The sequence below is a fragment of the Neofelis nebulosa genome, chromosome 17 (genome assembly GCF_028018385.1).
Source record: "Neofelis nebulosa isolate mNeoNeb1 chromosome 17, mNeoNeb1.pri, whole genome shotgun sequence".
Taxonomy (NCBI): domain Eukaryota; kingdom Metazoa; phylum Chordata; class Mammalia; order Carnivora; family Felidae; genus Neofelis; species Neofelis nebulosa.
The window spans coordinates 35,131,223-35,151,331 of record NC_080798.1 but is presented as its reverse complement, the minus strand read 5'-3'; the positions used below and the strand labels follow the sequence as shown (position 1 = coordinate 35,151,331).

Sequence of the window (20,109 nt, the reverse complement as noted above, 5' to 3'; positions counted from 1 at the left end):
CCCTGGAGCCAGGCTAAGCAGGAAGCAAGATACTAGAACTTGGCTGCTTTGGACCAAGCATCTGATGGGAGTGGGCTCAGGATGGTACTGTGCATACCTGCCTTGCCAAGGTTTGGTGTCTGCCATTTTCCAGAGTTGGATGTAAGCCTTGGGGGAAGGTGACATATCTGAAGCCTCACAGTGGGGAGATAGACATTTGGGATTCAACCCAAGTTCTTTAGGACACCAGAGAGTGCCACTCGGATTAGGGAGGGGCCGGGGACCTGAGGGCAAACTCGGATCTTTGTCCCTCAGCACTCCCAGTGGCTGGGTGCTGACCTGGCTCAAGAAAGGCATGGAGAAAGTTGTCCCACAGCCGGTCCTCAGCAGTGGGCCAGCCCAGACCACTGCTGCTGGCTTCGAAGGCCCCACCCAGGTACTTGTGGGGGTGGGAGCTGAGGTGGTTTTGGTGGGGAAGGGCAGGGTGGGAGGCCATTGGGTCTGGCTCTCTGCCCTCATGTGTCTGTCTGTCCTGGCAGGCAGGAGCACAGATCCCTGGGCAATGCAGCAATGGGAGCTCAGGTAAGGCCAGGAGGCAGGATGGCTTTTTGGGGGTGGGACTAGGGGAGCTCAGGCTGGATCTTGCCCCTGTGGAGAGCTCACAGGCTAGGAACTCTCATCTGCCTGGCTCTGGATTCCAACCCTGGTTTGAGTGAAGCTGACCAGGAGACGGGGTCTGGGCAGGCCTCTTGCTGCTGACCACCTTCCTTTCTTCTGCAGATGGACTCGATGTGGCCCCTGGGGCCCAGGACACTGGGTAAGTCCCCATCCCTGAGCAATGGTTTGGCCCCTGAACCTCATCTATAGTGTGTGTGGTTGGGGGAGCTGTGTGCCCAAACCTGAGGACCTTGTGTTCAGGACCACATCACCTCAGTGTGTGACCTTGGACTTGCCTCTCATCTCTTCCAGACCTCACTTTTCTCATTCTTAAAATGGAGCCAAAGGGCCCTGTGCTTCCCATGGTTTTTTGTGCTGATTTCTGGGAGATGCTCCAGTGGGAGGCCATGGGGAGAAGGCATGGATGAGTTCCTCATAGATGGGCTCGTGTATGTGGGCATTGTATGGAGCCCAGGGGCAGGGCTGGGACCACTGTGGGGGACATAGGGGTACCTAGGTTGGCCTCACAGTTGGCAATAGCTTTGTACTACTTCAACTTGACCAAGGTGGGTGGCTGTCTTGTTATTAAGGGTGGGTGAGGACTATGGCAAACGGGGAGGCCACGTCCTTCTCTAAGAGGGCCCCGGTCAGCTCCCATTGCCTCTGCCTGGGAGGAGTTCAGGCCCAGTGTGACCAGATTCTCCAGTTTTTTAGGAGAAGCTAGAAATTTAGGGTTTTATGGAATATTTAAATTTTAGATGTTGCCAACTAACTGAAAAGTTTTCAGAATACTATGGGCCCCCCAGATAAGCCTGGAACCTCCAGTTTGCAATCTCTGCTGGGGACCCGGAGTCATGTATTCACCTTCATTCACCCCATTCATTCATTCCTTCCCTTGTTCATTTGTTAGACTGCTGGGTTCTTGAGTGCAGGGACTTTTGTCTGGTCACTGCTGAACCCTGGTGCCTGGCACAGGGCCTGCCATAAGGAGGGGACTCAGCATGGAGGGGATGAATGAATGAATGTATGTGATTGCACTCATTCATTCATTCATTCATTGTTCCAGTCACTGTGGTCTATTTCTTTTTGTCCCCTGGAGGCTGCCCAGATCAGGGGTCCCCAGGGGCCACTCGGCTGACTCATGAGACCAGTAAAGCAATTTAGGATGAAGTCCCCCAGAGGACTTGCCAGCTTTCTTTTGGGGCCATACCTGGGGGGATGGGATCTCCCAGGAACATGGGTTCCCCCTGAAGAGGGAGGGGCTGCCTGGAGGCCAGTTGGATCTGGGACCCATTTGCCCCAGGGCTAGCTATATAATTTGCGGGGCCCAATGCAAAATGAAAATGCAGGACTCCTTTAAAAAAATCACTAAGAGTTTAAGATTATGACAACCGCATGAATACCAAAAGTGGGCCCTTATAAGTATGGGGCCCTGTGTGACTGCACTGCTCACAGACCCATGAAGCCAGACCTCTCTGTGCCAGGCACAGGGAGTCCCCCATGCTGTGTTCAGGTCCCCAGGCAGCTGCTGTTTCTCACCTGGGGCCCAGGTGGCCAAGGCTGGGCCTGCTGTTCCAGGCTTGGTGCAGCCATAGGTCAGAATTTGGGGCTGGCAGAAGTTGCCCCACTACCTGAGACCCTTCTAGAGTATACAATACAAGGTCCCCACTGTGCAGAATGGGACCAGAGGTGAGGAAGGACTGGTTGAAGCCTGGGATTCCAACAGACATTCAGGTCAGGGTGATTAGGTTGCTTTACTGATCCCTCTCCCCTTTGTAGGCCTGGGCCCTGGCTGCTCAGGTGGCTTGAGCAGAATCTGGAGAAAGTGCTGCCTCAGCCCCCCCAAAGCTCCAAGGTAAGTGGAGGAAAAAGGGGGAGCAGGCAGATGACCACCTGGGAGGGTTTCTGGGTCCCAGAAAGGATGTGTGTCGTCCAGCAGGCTATCCCCAACCCCTGGGACACGTAGAGGGAGTGCTGTCCTCCCTGGAGGGTTCTCCTTGATGGAGAGGAGTGACTGCAAAACAGCAAGCAGATTCCTGGGGAATGAGGGGGCCCCCTGCTGCCTGCCCTGGGCACCACTGGCTGGGGAGGGAGTGCACAGGGCTCACTTTGCTCTGTGACCTCACTCCCTGTCTCTGATCTAGGCCTGGGGAGATGAGCCTGCAGATGCTGCCTTGGGCCCAGGTACAGGGAGGGGACTGGGGAGGGCTGGGCTGGGGGTGCCACTGGGGCCTTAGCCCTCACCAAGGCCAGGGAGGGGTTCAGGGCTTGTGGGGGCTGGGCTGTTGTGGTGGGCCTTGGAACCCCTCCCCAGTGCAGGCTGGGAAGCCAGTGGTGTGGGACCGTCCTGTGAGGTCTTGACAAGCCCCTTGAGCTTCCTGGGCCTCAGTGCCCTGTCTAATGAGAGGCATAGTTGGAGTGGTTCCAAAGGGCTCCTTACTCAGTCCTGTTGGTGCCTGGGATCTGGTCCCCTGTGCCCATGAGCATGGAGCCCTGCTTTGTCATCTTTAGACTCCTGCTCTGCCTGCTGCTTAGAGCCCCCAGGACCCCCTTTGGAAAGGGAGCCCATGCTGCAGGCCCCGGAGAGCCCCAACATGCCCACTGCTGGCCCCCTGGAGCCCAAGGAAGAGCCAACTTCAGAGCCCCAGGCCACCTTCCATGCTTCCTCCTTGCCACCTGCTGGGGACCCTGCCAGGTGAGCCCCCCAAATGTCATGCCTTCCATGGGGAGCAGGATCAGTGCTTTGCCCCAGCCCAACACCCAACACTTCACCGAACATTGTTTGGTTTTTGTTTTGATAGAGAGAGAGAGAAAAAAAAAGAGAGTGTGAGCGGGGGAGAGGGGCAGAGGGGGAGAGAGAGGATTTTTTTTTAATGTTTATTTATTTTTGAGAGAGAGACAGGGCATGAGTGGGGGAAGAGCAGAGAGAGAGGGAGACACAGAATCCGAAGCAGGCTCCAGGATCTGAGCTGTCAGCACAGAGCCTGATGCGGGGCTCAAACCCATGAACCGTGAGATCATGACCTGAGCCAAAATCGGATGCTTAACCAACTGAGCCACCCAGGAGCCCCAAGAGAGACAGGATCTTAAGCAGTCTCCATGCTCAGCACAGAGCCCAACGCAGGGCTTGATCCCATGACCTGAGCTGAAATCAGGAGTCTAATGCTCAACCGACTGAGCCACCCAGGTGCCCCCAGACTAGTTTTTTAAATTTTCAAAGTAACCCATGCACTGGGGAGAAAATTTAAAGGGGTTTCTGGGGTCTCTTCCCATCAACAGCTCTCTGCCATTCAACACATTTTCTACCTACAAACAAGCTGGGAGGACATTTCTCCTTCAAACCAACACACGGACCAGACAACAGCAAACTACATACCCTGTTCTGCATTTTGCTTCCTTCACCAAAAAGTGCATCTTAGGGGCACCTGGGTGGCTCAGTTGGTTAAGTGGTTCAGGTCATGATCTCAATGTCTGTGGGTTCGAGCCCTGCGTTGGGCCCTGTGCTGACAGCTCAGAGCCTGGAGCCTGCTTCGGATACTGTGTCTCCTCTCTCTGCCCCTCCCCTGCTCCAGTCTCTCTGCCTCTCTGTCTCTTAAAAATAAATAAACATTAAAAAGTTAAAGACAAAAGACACATAAAAAGTATCTTAGAGGTGGTTTTATCTGGATTGGTCTGCTTCACTCTTTCAACTGTTTCGGAGTACTCTATTATAGGGTGGTACCAGCTTTTACATAGCTTGTTTCTACTCTTTCACTGCAATCAGTGGCTTGTACAAGCATCATTTCACTCACATGCAAGTAAATCTGTAGGGCAAATCTGAGAACCTGGCATTGCTGAGCCAAAGGATGCATGCATTTAAAATCGGGATATGTGTTGCCAAATGCTCCTGCCCTGGCAGTGTGTGAGACACCTGCATGCACTTCCGGGGTGGGGGTGGCAGAGTGGGTGCTGAGCTACCTGCTGGGGTCTGAGCGGTACCCAGAGGGAGGAGGGCAACAGTCTTTGGGGCTAGAGCCCTGGTTCTGGTCTGCCTTCTGGTGGGCTTGCTGTCTGCTTTGGGAGGGACCTGACTCTGGTCTCAGTTTCCCCGTGAGCCCCACCACTTAGACATGGCCTGCTTTCTCCCATTTGCAGGTTGATGGCTTGGCTCCGGCACAGGCTGGAGATGGCCCTGCCGCAACCCGTGCTCCATGGGAAGGCTGGTGAGCAGGTCAGTGCTGGGCTGGGGGCGGGGCCCTAGGGAGTGGTGGGAGGGGCCTTGCTGAGGCAAGGACTGATGGGCTGGGGGAGGAGCTCAGGCAAGGATCTATAGTTTGAGGGCGGGGCCCCGAAGGCACGGAAGGCACCGAAGGAAGAAGGGAGGCTGCGGTGAGGGCCTGGGGAAACAGACTGTCTATCTGGTCAGCTCACGTTTATTCCACGCACTTTCCCTGAGGGGCTGCGGCCACGGGGCTGAGAAGTGCTGGCCCAGCGTGCTAACCAGGAGGCCATAATCAGTGGGGGAGATGCTTCCATGAAGGGAGCAGAGAGGATGTGGGGTACAGAGGAGGACCCCCACCACTGCCCCCCAGCATGAAGGAAGGCTTTCTGGTGGAGGTGGCTTGCAAGCTGAAACCTAGGGAGAGGTAGGATGGGGGTGGTGTAGGAAGAGCCCTTCGGACAGAGGATCAGCAGATGCAAAGGACCAGAGACAAGAGAGGCCAGGAATGTTCTGGAAAGAAGGGGGGCTTGGGGCTTATAGGAAGCCAGAGAGCCCTGTGTGCATTTCTGAGAACCTAGGACTCTAACATGGATGGGTGGAGGGAGCAAGTCCTCTGTCACCTCTTCTTCCCCCTCTCTAAGAACCTGGCACCTGGTCCTTCTCTCTTGGGGACAACTGTATATCTTTTTTTAAGCTTTATTTGTTGACTGGTTTTTTGTTTTTTTTAAATGTTTATTTATCTATTTTGAGAGAGAGAGAGAGAGAGAGAGAGAGCGAGCATGTGTGGGAAGGGTAGAGGGAGAGGGAGAGAGAAAATCCCAAGCAGGTTCCATGATGTCAGCACAGAGCCCAACATGGGGCTCCATTCCATGAACTGTGAGATCATGACCCGAGCAGAGATCAAGAGTCAGACGGCTTAACCGGTTGAGCCACCTGACAATTGTCACCTGGAACTGGGAGGCGAGAGGCCTGGTCCCAGTCCTGGCTTCGGTAGGAGGTGGGCAGAAATCCTCAGGGCCCCCTTCCCTGCAGGCGGAGCCTGCAGGCTCTGTGTCCATGTGGCCTCTGCGGGTGGCTGAGGAAACACAGCTTTGGAGTTTTCCAAGAGGATGAAAAGGGCCTGGTGGCAGGAACATTCTGTGGTGAAGATGCCCCCACAGAGAGGAGGGGCCCCCTTGAGTACGGGGCTGGGGCAGGGGAAGGTGTGGTGCTTTGGGGAGAGGCCTCTCCTGCAGACGGAGCTTTGAGACAACCCTCCGGGGAGGGCTGGGAGGAGGTTTTCCCTACATGGAGAGTGGAGAGTGGAAGGTAGGCTGCTCAGGCAGGGGGCCCAGCCTGGGCAAAGGAGCTGAGGTGGGACCAAGTGGTGACCCAGGGAGGACAGTGCCTGGAGCACTGGGCGAGCTCTGAGAAAGGAGGGGGGGAAGCAGACCAGAGAGGAGCCGGGAGCCACGGGACCTTCTGCGGGTGTCCTGATAGGGGTGAGGAAAGCCCTCTTGCCCCTGTGTGTGCCGGGAGGGGTGGTGGAAGCAGGGAGGCCGGTGAGGAGGACACGGCATTTTTCTCCCCATGCAGGAACCTGATTCCCCTGTGGCGTGTGACGTGCAGACCGGTAAGTGACACCTTAGTGGGTCCTCGTGTGTGTCTCCGGGAGGGTTGCTTGGTTTGAATGCACAGTGGGGTGGTTGCTGGCCAGGCCTGAACGTACTTGGGGGCTACGTTTGGGGCCTCCTGACCTGGAGCTGAGAGAGCCCATGTCCTGCAGGCCTCATCTCAGGTCAGCCCGGCCAGGTAGCCAGAGCCTGGCCCAGGGCCACTTGGTGGCTGGGGAGAGACGTGGTGGGGACCTGGCTTGCCTTCCAGTTTCTACCCAGAGGAAACAGTTGTGAGCCTAAGTCGGATGGATCCCCTTCCTCTGGGAACACCTAAAGAGAGCTCCCCACTTCCCCCTGGGCCAGTGGGTCTGGCTAGGCAGAGTCCCGGTGGAGGGATGAGGGGAGAGGCATGGGGGTCTCCCTGGAGGAACTAGATCCCATAAACTCCAGCTCCAGTGAGGCAGGAGGGTTCCCCTTACCTATGGGTGGGGAGGGTTGGGGAGGTGTGTGCTGCCTTTTATCCCAGCCCTGCACTAGTACTGAGGGATCGACTGAGGCTAGGCGAAGAAGGCCAGGGTCCAAAATCTGTTCTTCCTCCATTTCATGGCCTAGGGACAAGCGTGTGGTGTACAGGGCATTCATTCATTCATTCATTCATTCATAAAGGTCATGGAAGGCCTGCTATGTACCAGGCTGGTGATAAGTTCTAGAGGTGAGCAAAGCAGAGTTGAGGGCCAGTGGGTGGTGGCCCTATTCCACCCTGGACACAGGCCCTCAGACCATGGTGGGGTCCCTGGGACCCATGTCCTAGGCTAGAAAACCCTAACTCCGCCAGGCTGATCGTGGTCTTTATGAGCACCCTGAGGGTGAGGGTGGCCACCATAGCCTGGAGCATGGACCGACCAGTTAACCATGCAGCGGAGTCTGGCAGAGTGGCCATGGGAGGAGATGGAATTTGTATAATGGTGACAACGTTGTAAGGGGTAGGCGTCAGAGCAGGGTTTGCTCAGCCTCGTGGAGTCTGCGCAGAGCAGGGACCCCCATGGCTGTTGGGGCTGACAGAGGTACAGGCATTTGCCCAAGGTCACAGAGCAAGTTGTCACAGAGCGGCGACTAGCATCCACTGGGCCTGGCAGCAGCTGTCAAGGTTAAAGGAACAGAAAATGTTTCCTGGAGCACAGCTTCCAGAGTGGGGGCCACTGAGAGCTCTGAAGACGGAGCCCCTGGCCCTGTCTCCTCCTCCTCTCTGCTCCTCTGGAGGAGGCAGGGTGCTCAGCTGGCTGTGGACAGGACCTCCCCGTGAGCCTGGAGTGTGTGGCTTGTGGGTGGGGACTGGGGCAGTGGGGCCAGGAGCCCAGTGTGTTAGCTCCTCAGGTTCTGACAGAACAAAGGACCACAAACTGGGTGCCTTTGAACAGCAGAAATGTGTTCTCTCACAGTTCAGGGTCCAGAAGCCCCAGCTTGAAGTGCTGGGGGGTCGGCTCCTCCTGGTGCTCTAGGGAGAAATCATCCCATATCTCTCTCCTGGCTTCTGGTGGCTGCTGGCAGTCCTCCGGGTCCCTTGGCTGCTAGCTGGCCTCCAATCTCTGCCTTTTCCTCCGTGTCTGTCAGATCTTCTCTCCTTCCTCTTATAAAGACACCAGTCATGGATTTAAGGCCCGCCCTAAATCCACGATGAGCTCATCTTGAGATCCTTAACTGATGACATCTGCAAAGATCTTATTTCCAAATGAGGTCACATTCACAGGTTGTAGGGATCAGGACTGAATATATGTTTCGGAGGGACACGATTCAACCCACTCTATGGGGTGACCCTAAGGGGCTGGGGCAGGAGTTCCCTCTCCTGCTGCCAGCTCTACCCCCTGCCTCCCTGCCCTTTCATTCATTCACGCACCTGCTCATTCATTCCCTCCGCCTGCCCACCCAGCCACCCACCCTTCTGTCTTGTTTCAGGCGTGGCAGCAGCGGGGGGCCTCTGAAACAAGAGAGAAGGGATCCTGGGAGAGCGCAGATGGACAAACGGACGGATGGATGGAAGGAGACAAGGGTGCCCTGAAGACCTGCAGGGGAGGGGGAAGAGGTGGCTGTTGACCCCATGCCCTCCTTGAACAGTGACCCCCCCCCCTGCCGCTCCCCACACTCCCAGGCTAGGTGAAGGGAGCCAGTCCCACAGCTGCTTCTCTGAGACCAAAGCTGGCGCCTTTCCACGGAAGCAAGAAGGGCAGCCAAGGGCAGCCTGTGGGACTCAGGCTAGACAGCAGGAGATTTTCCCACCAGAAGACTGTGGGGAAGCCCATGGAGGACTCTCTTTGAGAGGTCGCCTGCACAGCCCTCAGCGAGGTGCCTGACACACAGGCGGTGCCCCAGTGGGACACAGTTTCTCCCAGAAGAGGATCCCCTTAGGCTAGGCTGTGTTCTCTCCCTCGAAGAGTTTGGGGTCCAGCGGTGGACAACGGCACATGCCTTCGGTGACATTAAAAAGCATAAATTAGCACATCAAAGCTGTGATTGCATGATATCTTTGCTTCAGATGAAGCTAAAATGAGTACTTAGGTTTGAAAAGTGGTTGAGTTAATGTGGCCCGTGGTACTGGGGTAGCAGGAAGGAGGAGTTTGCCAGGGATCCTGATCCCCAGCTGGCCCACAGATGTCTGTGTTTGGGGCAAGGAATGATTTTAAATATTAGAATTAGTTGCCAACATCTAAAAACAAGGTGGCTTTGCATTGGATAAGTCTGGCTTCTCTATAGCAATTATAATAGACCCATGCTGTGCTTCTGAGGACACTCCTGAGGGCAAGCAGCACACGCCCCCCCTTCACCTATAATACCATCTCCCTGGCTACCTAAGCCTTTGACTTTGAGACCCTTCAGGTCCCCAGTTGGCAGTGAGGGGAGGACAACCCAGGAGAGGGAATAAAGTGAGCAAATGGCTGGAGGTGGGAGAAGGAGAGTGTTGGGTACCTCAGCAAATCCCGAGTTTTTGATGCAGAAGTTAAAGCCAGAAAAACTGGGGCCTGGGATGCCTGGATGGCTCAGTCGGTTAAGCATCCAACTCTTGGTTTCAGCTCAGGTCATGCTCTCATGGTTTGTTGAGATTGAGCCCCAAGTCAGGCTCTGTGCTGACAGCTCAGAGCCTGCTTGGGATTCTGTCTTTCTCTCTCTGTCTCTCTTTCTGCTCCTCCCCCATATACATGTGCTCTCTCTCTCAAAATAAATAAATAAACATTGGGGAAAAAAAAGGGTAGGGCCTGATCTTACAGGACTAGGCTATAGACAATGGGGAACCACTGAAGGTGGTTGAGCAGGGGAATGACTTCACAAAGACTACCCTGAGGCTGAGCAAGCATTGGAGGCAGAGAAAGCAATGGAATCAGGGGTTCTTGAGCTTTGGGCCACATCCAAAGCATCTAGGACCCAGGCATGCCAGGGAGGATAAGCCAGAACTTGGGCTTTTCCGGCAACCCAGGGTCTGGTGCGGGCCTTGACCTAGAATTTATGCCTCCCGTCTCCCTGTTTGCTGATCTTGGAAATAGGATCTCCTTCCTCAGATGCAATTGATGACCTTCACTCCTGGAGCCAGAACCCCATTCACTTGCCCTGAGGGACATCCTAGGCTGGCAGAGATTGCTGGCCAGGAGGTGGCGGGACAATGAGAGACTCCAGGAGCAAAGTTTCAGCCCCAGATGGAGCAGGAGTTTCCGTATGAGCTTGAACACCCACAGTGCTTCAGTGGCCCCATCTGGACCCAGGGGCAGGGCCCTGAAAAAGCTAGGGAGCTCTGACTCCCCCTCCTAATGAGAGGGTCTCAGGGCTCCACCAGGCCTGCAGGGAGCTCTGCCACTGGATCTGTGTGGCCGAGTACCCCGTGCCTGCCCTTCCCCTCTGGTACCCTGGCCACCAGCCTCTTCTCAGAGCCATAGAATCTCTGGCTGTAAAATGGGAATTGTATAGGGCATGGCTCAGAGGCCTGGCCCAGAAATGAAAGGAGGAAAAGCTTGTAAAATGCTTCCTCACTAAACAGTATTTAAAAAGAAAGCGAGGATGTAAACAAAGACGGCATCAACTCTTCAGGACACCAAAGGCTGGGGTCATGCAGTGCCCAGCACGGAGAGGCCACCCATGCCAGGAGGCACTCGGACATGTTTCTCGCCTGGGGTAGCACACCAGGGAATCAGGAGTCAGGAGACCTGGCAATGCCTCTGACATCCTTTGTGGCCTTGGGCAAGTCATTAGCCTCTCTGAGCTGGCTCTGTGCTTTATAAAATGGCGAGAGTACTATTGTCACCATGCTGTCACCATGCAGGGTTGCTGTGAAAGCTGATGAGCTCACGAGCCAGGGGATGTTTGGGGACTTGTACCCCAAGTGGCTGCTCAGGGCAGAGATGCTACACCGTTACTGGATGGCAGTCTAGAATGACACGTGTGACATGTCCCACCACTGGATTCGGGGCCACGCTTGGATGAGCCTCCCCTGTCAAACCCCAGGGGTGTTTGTAGGGCTGGAGGGGCCAGGACCCGCGTGGAAAAGCCTAGTTCAGGATGCGTGTAGGGGATTTCCCTGGAGGGCAGGCGGGTGCCTCTGTGTGAGGCAGGGTAATGTCTGTACCTGGAAGCCAGGAGGCAGGAGCAGTGGAAGACAGCTCTTGGAAAACGGACATCCCTGTGCCTGGCACATGGGACACACCTTGTAACAGAAGCTGTGAACCTGTGTCTCAGTTTGCTCATCTGTAAATGAGGAAACAACATAAAAGAAGGAAAATAAAATGGGGGGGTAACAATTATTCCCACCTCAAAAGGTTGGTTTGAGGACTAATTGAGTTAATCCATGTATATCATTAAGCACAGGGCTAGGAACATATAAGTGCTCGATAAATGTAGCTGCCATTATATTATTATTATTTTTTCTACACCATGAGCAATACTTTCCAAAGTCACAGGATAAGACTTCAGACCAACTCGCATTTAAAGTCACTATTCATAATTTCACGCTTGGCTTAAGATCACCAAGATCCTGGAGCTTTTTGGGAACACCTGATATCTAGACAATCTCCTCTCTTCTCCCCTTCCTCTTGACTACGGAGGATTTAGGTTCCTGATGGGAGTCCCCTGCACCCACTTCTGCCGAGCTCACAGCCCCACACTGTTTGCACTGTCAGGGACTTGAGTACGTGGAGAAATGGTGAAAATGACAGATCCTATCTGAAGGTGGGACCATCTCTGCCAGAAGGTCAATCCCCGCAGAAGCTGGAGCCTCTAGGCCCAGGAGGGAAGGACTGCTAGAAATGGGTGCTGAGGTTATGAGCATTTGGTATGCTGTCACCAGTGGGCGGCATCTAGAGAACATGCAGGAGGCAAGCTCTCTCTGTGTTCCTCTGGACATGCCAGGTCACCTTGCACCTAGATGTGCCAAGGCAGACCCCAAGCTTGGATCTTCCGTATCTCCTATGATGCTGTGGTTAGAAGCATTATTTCTGCTTCTGCACAGACCTCCAAGAACGGGGGCCCTAAGGAGACACAAAAGCTAACTGTAATTGAAGCTCTATCTCAAAAGGAAAAAAGGGGGAAAATGACCAGAAGGAAACAGGGTGAATGATCATGGGCTTCAGCCTGTCACTTTAGCACTGATCTGGCTGCTAATGGTCCTGTGGATAATGGTGCTATTTCTGCTGCTTGGCTGAGAGCTGGCCCATGGCTGGTGATGGCCAAGGCCCCCTGTGTGGTCCCTGGGACTCAGAAGCCCAAGCCCACTCTCCCCTGTGCCCTGTGTCCCCTGCAGTCTGCATCCTCCCTGGAGGCCAAGAGGAGCCCGATCTCGTCCTAGAAGAAGTTGACCCTCACTGGGAGGAGGACGAGTATCAGGACCGGGGCACCAGTCCGCAGGGCTCAGAGGCGGCTCCAGCTTATGAAGAGGAGAATGAGGCCATGGAGGAGATGCCCAGGTGGGAACCAGAGAAGGCCCTGGAACAAATGATCGTTTGGAAAGATAACAGGCACATGGTACAGAATCCCAAAGGTATCAAAGGACATAGAACAGGAGCCAAACCTGCCTCTACTCCTTCCTCCTCCTCCCTCCCCCAGACATCCAGTCCTCTCCCTGTGAATAGAGACAGTAGCTGCCAGTTTCTTCTGTGCTGGTCCAGGCAGTATCTGAGCATTAACAGGCATGATTCCTTTTTTTTTTTCCACACAAGATAGCATATCACACGCACCTACGTATCTGCAACTTGCTCTATTCATTCAACAATATACCTTGAGGCGTTTCCACCTTCAGTGCATAGAGATCATCCACAGATTTTTTTTTTAACAACCGCATAGTATTCTATTGTGTGGATGTGCCAGGATTTATATACATTTGTGGTTGCGAAATTTTGTTATTGTAAACAATTTTGCAACACACACTCTTGCACATGCACGTGAATAGGCCTGCAGGATAAATTTGCAGAAGGGGGGTTGCAGGGTCATTGGGCACGGGAATGGGTACCTATGGTAGTGATTACCCACTTGCCCTCCGTAGGGACATAATGATCTTTGTTCCCTCTAGCGATCTTGGTGATAACCCCTCAAGCTGTCAGGTCCTCAGGCCCATGACATACATTGTAAAGGTGGGGAAACTGAGGCCCAGAGAGGCTCAGAGGCTGACCCAGGGTTGCCACTGGGATGGTGGAGGCTGGGCCAGGCCCCTCATGCCGTGGAGAGGCCTTGCTGCTAGAGGGAGCCTGAGGTTGCTCAAGTGGGGTTCCCCAGGTCAAGTCTTGGTTGAGATTTTCGGGTCTGGTTTCAGGGGTCATGGGACCTGAGGTGGACTGGGGGTGGGGCTGCAAGTGGGCTCACCTCCTGCTTCTGACCTCAACTCAGGGAGCTGCCCCAGATTCAAGAGGAGAGAGAAGATGAGGAGGAAGATGGAGAGGAGGAGGAAGAAGAGGAGGAGGAGGAGCCTAAGTAAGGCACTTGTGTGTTCTCAGCCTCCCCACAAGGGATGGCCCAGGGAGGGGTTACAGTGTGGGACGGGGGGGCTTTCAGGGTGGGGGAGCTCCTTCCTTTGTTCTGTGCTGTGTGCTGCTGCGTACTGACCAGGGAGGCTGGGGAAGCTGGGTGTCCCCCCCAGCATTCATAATGACCCGAGACTCATATTGCCCACCCCTTAAGACCCTCCCAGATGCTTATACACGCACACAAACACCAGAACACAGCCTCCTCGGGGTGGGGGTGGGGGTTGTTGTGCTCACTCCCATGTCCCTAGATCCTACAACAGTGCCTGCTATAGCAGGCGCCAAATAAATGTCGGCTGAACGCGTGGATGGATGAGTGAATGGGCCCATGCGGGAGGCTCACAGCCCCTGTAATTAACCAAACCAAGGCATAGGGCTGTGTCCCCCTCCACACTGTCCATGACGGTCCCATGGATGCCTTTGAAGGCTGTTCTGGATTCTGCTCTTCTGCCCATTAATGGTTGATTCTCCACCCACATCCATAAAGATTTCAACAGGAACACACAGAGAAGTCAGTTAAAAGAAAGGAGATCAGAAACCACTAATAGTTATAATCATCAAACTACATCTTAATTATTGAAACCACTGACAATCATTCTGTGACACAATAGAGGTGCTAATTAGCACAGTGGCAATCATATCATAATATATAAATTCATCAAACTGACATGCTGTATGCCTAAAGTTCACACGATGTTATATGTCAAACGTATTTCAATAATTAAAGACTGAAAGGAAGGTGTTCAGCAGTGCGGGACAGATGGTGAGGGGGGTGCGTGGGGAGATGAACAGCAAGCAGGCAGTGGGGCCTGAGCGTGGAGTCGGGGGTGAGAGGTTGGAGATGGAACGTCGGGAGTCTGGTCGTGTGGATGGAACTGGAAACCGCGGGGCTGGAGGAGATGCTGGGGGAGCCAGTGTGGACAGAGGAGAGGCCCAAAGGCCAGAGCAGAGCCAGGGAGATTCGAGGAAACAGAAGGGCCTGGGGAGGAAGTACCTGTGAGGAGGAGGGGGTACCAATGAAGAGAGTGGGCGACAAGAAGAGTGTCCTGGGGGTTTCGAACAGGGGGGAGTGGTTTGCTGCCTCAAAAGCAGCCCTCATGTCGGGGGGACAGTGACACTGCAGCTGGTGGACATGGTGGGGAGATGATGCTTCAGAGGCCGGGGGCCAGATTGTGAAGACCTGGGACTTGCTTTCTCAGGAGCAATGGGGAGCCATTGAAGGTTGCTGAGCGGGGAGATCCAGACGTGATCTGGCAGCTGCACTGTGGGGAGACTGAGGCAGGGAGAGCCGTGAGGAGGCTGTCATCATGGGGCAGGCCAGACTGATTGCATCTGTGCCTTGCATTATTCTCTGTCCCTGTCGCTCCGCTCTCTGTGGTGCCCCCTGGCCCACACCCTTCTTTGCTGACTTGTCCCTCTGGCCCTGGCCTGAGGCACGGGCTCTGCTTCTCCTGGCAGAGTGACCTGGGCAAGTGCACACTGCACAGAGCTTCTGCCTCCGCGTCTGAGGAACGGGGATACTAACACCCCTGTGAAGCGGTCACGGGCCAGCTGTGTATGGGGCATATTCAGACCTTGGCCGCAGTGAGTGCCCCATCAAGGGTCATTGATGTTCTCATCCCCGCGGAGGGTTACTTTCAGTCTCAGTCGGGAAATAGTTATACCATGAGACAACACAGGACTTCAGGGCTGGAGGCCTGCTCCGTGTCATCTGCTTTTAGTCCACCTATCCCTTGTTCACATGGAATTTTTTCATCCTTGGCAGGAGACCACATGGCTACTTGTTTGCCTCCAGTGATGGGGAGCTCATGACCTCTTGAAGGCTGTCCATTCCATCCATATACACCTCTGATTATGAGATGATTTCTTCCACCAAAAATAAACGTGCTTCCCTATGGTTTCTGTAATGTGGTCCACATTCTGCCCTCTGGGCCCCCCAGAGCCAGGCTGCTCTCACTGACCTGTGATAGCCCGTTTCCTGGGTGAAGACTTAGGTGCTGCCTAGATTTGTTAGTGCTGGTTTGTTAGTGCTCATGGTGGGGAGTTGTCCCCCGACTAAACCTGTGTGCCCAACACGGAGACCTGAAAACCCCTTTATATGCCACTGCTCCTGAACTGAAATACCCCCCGAACACCAGTGATTTAGTGTGCTCGCACACATGCACTAACTACATGCATGTTCTCAGTGCACGGTACACGCAGGTACATGCACACATATCTGCACATACACACCTACACGGACACAGACACACGGGCTGGGCTGGGCACACACTTATATGTGTGGGTGTGCACACAGTCATACCCACGCACAGCCTGCATACGTGCACAAGCACATTCAGCACACTTGTTCACGTGTCCACATGCACAGGCACATTGGTACATGCTTGCACATAGGCACGCTGTGCCCTGTGTGCACGCTCATGCACACAAACACACGTGTACAGTTACCCACAAGTGCCGCACACACATACATATTCATACAAATGTTTACCCAGAGTTTCAAACTCAGGGGACTTTTGGGCTCCGGGGCCCTAGGCAGGGACACGGGCACTGGGTGAGAGGGCTGAGTGATCCCAGGGCCAGGGCCAGAGGGTGTCAGGTGTGGGCAAGTGGACTGGGCTGTCACTGACTGGGGAAGGTTGCTCTTGGCCAGCTTTGCAGAGGCACAGGGGTTACTGATGACGTGCGCGCGGGCCCTGGTAACAGGCAGATGGTCGCCTAGCGACCTGGTCTCTGCCGGCAACAGCTCGGCTTTTCCTAGCAACCGCAGCCTTTTGGTCCCCACCTGCCCTCCCTGGGGGCATTTCTGCAGAGTTCCCCACTGCCTGCACACTCCCTCAATCTGATTAGAAGCAGGAAGGATCAGTAGCTCATCTGCTACCCGAGCCACACTGGCTCCAGAGCTGGCCTGGCAGGCTCGGGGGCTGGACCGGGGCTCTCCAAGTTGTCTACCTGTGGGCACCTGACATGGGGCTTGGGATGAATACCATCGCCCCCAGCTGAACTCCTGCGTCATGGGCATTCTTATCGGCCAAGACAGCGAGACCCAAGTAGGTGGCTGCTTTGTCCTAAGGGCTCCCCTTCTTTCTTTCAGGGTGGGGGTGCCTGGTGAGGACCTTAGCTTAGGGGCACCGCCTGCCGGGGAACTTGGGGGAGGAGGAGCAGGAAGGGCAACTCTTGGCTACTCCCTGCACTTTTAACTTGGATAGCTGGGTGGGGAGGTTCTCCGGGATGCCCACCTCAGTGAGTCTGTGTGATCCTCCACTTGGAAATCTCTGGGGTTTAGGAAGTTTCTAGAAGTTGATGGCCTGCTGCTTCTGGGATGGGCAAGAGGGGGCCTTGGGCACATCGCCGACCGGGAACAACATGGCTTTGGGTACATAGCTCCCAAACAACCCCTGGAGGTCCTGACAGGGCCACAGTAGGGCTCATTAGGTATCTTGATAGCTGGAGATGTTTGTACAAGATGCTCCCCAATCCACGTGGGTGATTCATAACCCTGCAGGACGCTCCCTTCTCTAGTTTTAGTAGCAATCATGGCAAGAACAATCATGACAGCAGCTGCCATTTGAGTAACACTTGTTTGCTATGCCAGAGTCTGGGCACCTATTATTAATCCCATTTCACAGATGGGAGAACTGGGGCTCAGAGACAGTACCCTGTATGTCCAGGGGTGCACTGCCGGCAAGGGCAGAGTTGGTACCGAAGCAAACACTTGGTAGCCCAAACTAGGGGAATTGCTCGTTGGTGTTGATAGATGGAGGACCAGGAACAACACCAGATATGGGAAGTCTTTTCTGACTTTCATGAGACTCTCACTGGCCCTTCCGACCTCACTCAAATCTGTCAGGCCATGCAGCCTGGGCAATTCCTCCCTATTTGACAGATAAGCAAACAGAGGCAGCCCGAGGGCTTCCCAGTGATGTGTTCAAGGCCATACAGTGATTTCCTGGCCTGATTCTGGAATGAGCAAGACCTCACTGGACTGTGGTAGTTCACTTCCCGGACCTGTGTTCCGAGAACTGGGAAGGGCGTAGTTCCCACGATTCTTTTAGGGGCCTTCGAGCACATTTTAATTTTTTTAAAAATCAGACACCAAAATGAACTTTTCAATGGAAGAGAATGTTTGAACATATGAATCTTCATATAGATGCAGTCAGAGAATATAATTTTTACTTTACTTTTAAGGAGGAAGGAGCCCACAAAACCTTAAAGTGCCCAGGCCCCGTGAAAGTCATCATGTGCCTTGCTTTTGTGACTCAAATCTCTTTAAGAAAATCTGTTTCTTCCTGGGCAGAGTGGGTAGTATGATCCTGACAGTTGAGGCCCCTTTTGATGGAAAGAGCTATGTAATGAAGGGAAATGAAGTGAGTTGGGTGCTCAGATCTCAGGACCCTGGGCTTATTCCTCCGTGTCACATGGAGCAGAGGCAGGCAACCAAGTATTACGGATATGGTCTTGAGGGTCAGAGACACTTGTGTTTTATCCAGGCTTGCCTTGTGCCAGCTGTGTGACCGTGGACAGGCCATCTGCCCTCTCTGTGCCTTTGATTGCTAAGCTAGGACCAGTCACAGCCCCAGCCTCTCAGGGTTGTTTGGGTGAGGATATGGGGAGCGACAGCCCATGGGGGCTGCTGTGACAATGTGATTGCTGACTGATTCCTGCTGCGGTCTCCAAACCGACTGGGGCTGCAGTTCTGTCCCCACCTCCTCACCCACTTCAGGAGGGCTGAGGCTTGGCCCTCTGGGGAGAAGGTAGTGAATCCAGGTTTTCTGGATGCCAGAGAGAACACCCTCTGTGAGCCCTCGCTGACAGAGGTTGGGTAGGGTGGGCCACTAGGAACCAGGATCCAATTCTAACTACAAAAGTCACATTGGCTCCTGGTTCTGAGTCACCATTTTAACCCAGAGGCTGCACACTGCCTGTGTGCATCTAAGGGTCCAGTTTCGCTTGTAGACAAGCTCTTTTATCTATATATTGCTATGAATATATTAATTTGGATTAATTATCAGCACTTGAAGATTGGAGATTCTACCTTTAAAACATGTAGTTCAGGCTCCTCTTGAAAATCAGAAGATTTTTCTAAGCCAAGTGGGGTTGCTGACTCAGATGAGCACAGATTCTCTAACCATAGCCCTCTCCGCACCCCTGGCCCCTGTCACCCATGTACACCTGGAGCCTGGGCCAGGGACCCCTGAAACCTTCAGCAACGGTAATGTGGCTCTGATCTCATGGCATGGAAAGAACCAGGGCCCGCATTCGAGGTTTGTGTGGTATAAGACAATCTGCAGTGTGATTTTGGCCGGGTCACATTACCTCTCTGGGCCTCACTTTTCTCGTACTCCCTGCCCTGCCTGTGTCACCAAAGTTTCCTGGAGACTCACAGAGGGGAAGTGCCTTTGTGCCCTTTGGTCACACCCACCCAGAGGACAGTTCCTCAAACCATCCACCCCGCTTTTCCTTGTACGTGCTATTCCCCCTTCCTGGACCCCCTTCCCTATTCCTCATGGTCAACTCATCATCCCTGAGGTCCAGCTCAGAGGCTACCTCCTCCAGGCAGGCCTCCTTCCTAGGCAGAACTGTGGTCAGCCTGTCCCGTGTGGGGAGCCTCATGAGGGTGAGGACCTATTCTTGGACATCTTTGTGTACCAGCTCCCAACACAGGGCCTGGCTCTCAGCAGGGCTCAGGAAATGTCTAACACTCCTAACGCTAGCCCTTTCCTCCCCCTCGGTCGCAGCGTCCTGCTGGATAGCTGTCTGGTGGCACAGGCTGGCGAGCACCCGAGCGGAGTAGGCAGGACCCAGCCCCAGGAGGCCGCCCACCAGGTATGGAGCCACACCATGCCGGGTACCCAACTACCTCTGAAGCCTGGGTGGGCATCAGCAGAAGGGGCTGGGGCTTTGTCTACTTTGTTTACAGGCGGAGTTTCAGCTGGCGAGGTGCCCGCTGGACCGGGGAGCAGGATGGTGGGTACGGAAGGCCTTGCTTATGCCGGAGGTCACTGGTATCAGGAAGGGCCTGGGGTGACAGGCCCGTGGGTGGGGAGCAGCTGGACCTGGACGCCGAAGTCCTCACATGGTTGTGTGACCCTGGACAAGTCACCTCCCCACTCTGGGACTCAATGGCCACCTTTGTAAAATGGGGTTAACATCCCCTCCCCGGGGTGTCGCACACAGTTGTATACTGTAGAGTGCAGCACCCAGGTGGGGAGTGCTGTTGGTGGCTGCTTTAGTTGTTTGGGCTCCACCTGCACAGGGCTGCGTGAGAAGGCCCCCTGTTATAAGTCACCGATCCAGGTGTTGGGGCCCAGGGCTCCTGTATGCCCTACTCTCCACACAGTAGAGGCCACCTCCCAGGATGCCCCAGAAGGTGGGGTGGCAGGGCCTGATGGGTCAGGCAGGGCAAGGAGGGGAATCGGGGCCCATGAAGACTCTTGAATACAGATCTCCCAACAGGGTCTGGGAGGGCCGGGAGGAAAGTTGATGGTCACAGCTTCTGTTTCCACTTCCCTGTTTGCAGGAGCCACAGGAGGAGGCCGTGGCTGCCAGCCCAGAAGGTAGGTGTGTGGTGGGGGTGGGGCGCACAGAATGTTGAGGATACTTTCAGGCTGGGGACGGCCTGGCCAAGGGCACCCATCCCTTCTCCCTCCATCCCTACACGTGTCTCACCTCAGGCCACATTAGCAGA

General features: G+C 54.5%; 1 protein-coding gene across 6 annotated transcripts in view; it reads left to right on the top strand.

Moving 5' to 3' along the window:
• Window positions 1–20,109, top strand: part of CNGB1 (cyclic nucleotide gated channel subunit beta 1) — a 77,150-nt gene that overhangs the window by 14,374 nt on the left and 42,667 nt on the right. For 5 of the 6 annotated variants that reach the window (XM_058707786.1, XM_058707788.1, XM_058707789.1 and 2 more), the window contains 12 exons: window positions 295–415; window positions 519–561; window positions 760–796; window positions 2,416–2,491; window positions 2,781–2,820; window positions 3,148–3,331; window positions 4,771–4,846; window positions 6,413–6,449; window positions 12,209–12,371; window positions 13,288–13,371; window positions 19,160–19,247; window positions 19,942–19,978. In XM_058707786.1, the coding sequence (XP_058563769.1) occupies window positions 295–415; window positions 519–561; window positions 760–796; window positions 2,416–2,491; window positions 2,781–2,820; window positions 3,148–3,331; window positions 4,771–4,846; window positions 6,413–6,449; window positions 12,209–12,371; window positions 13,288–13,371; window positions 19,160–19,247; window positions 19,942–19,978 (986 nt within the window). The remainder of the gene's footprint in view (window positions 1–294; window positions 416–518; window positions 562–759; window positions 797–2,415; window positions 2,492–2,780; window positions 2,821–3,147; window positions 3,332–4,770; window positions 4,847–6,412; window positions 6,450–12,208; window positions 12,372–13,287; window positions 13,372–19,159; window positions 19,248–19,941; window positions 19,979–20,109) is intronic. The other variant, XM_058707790.1, reaches the window with a different exon arrangement.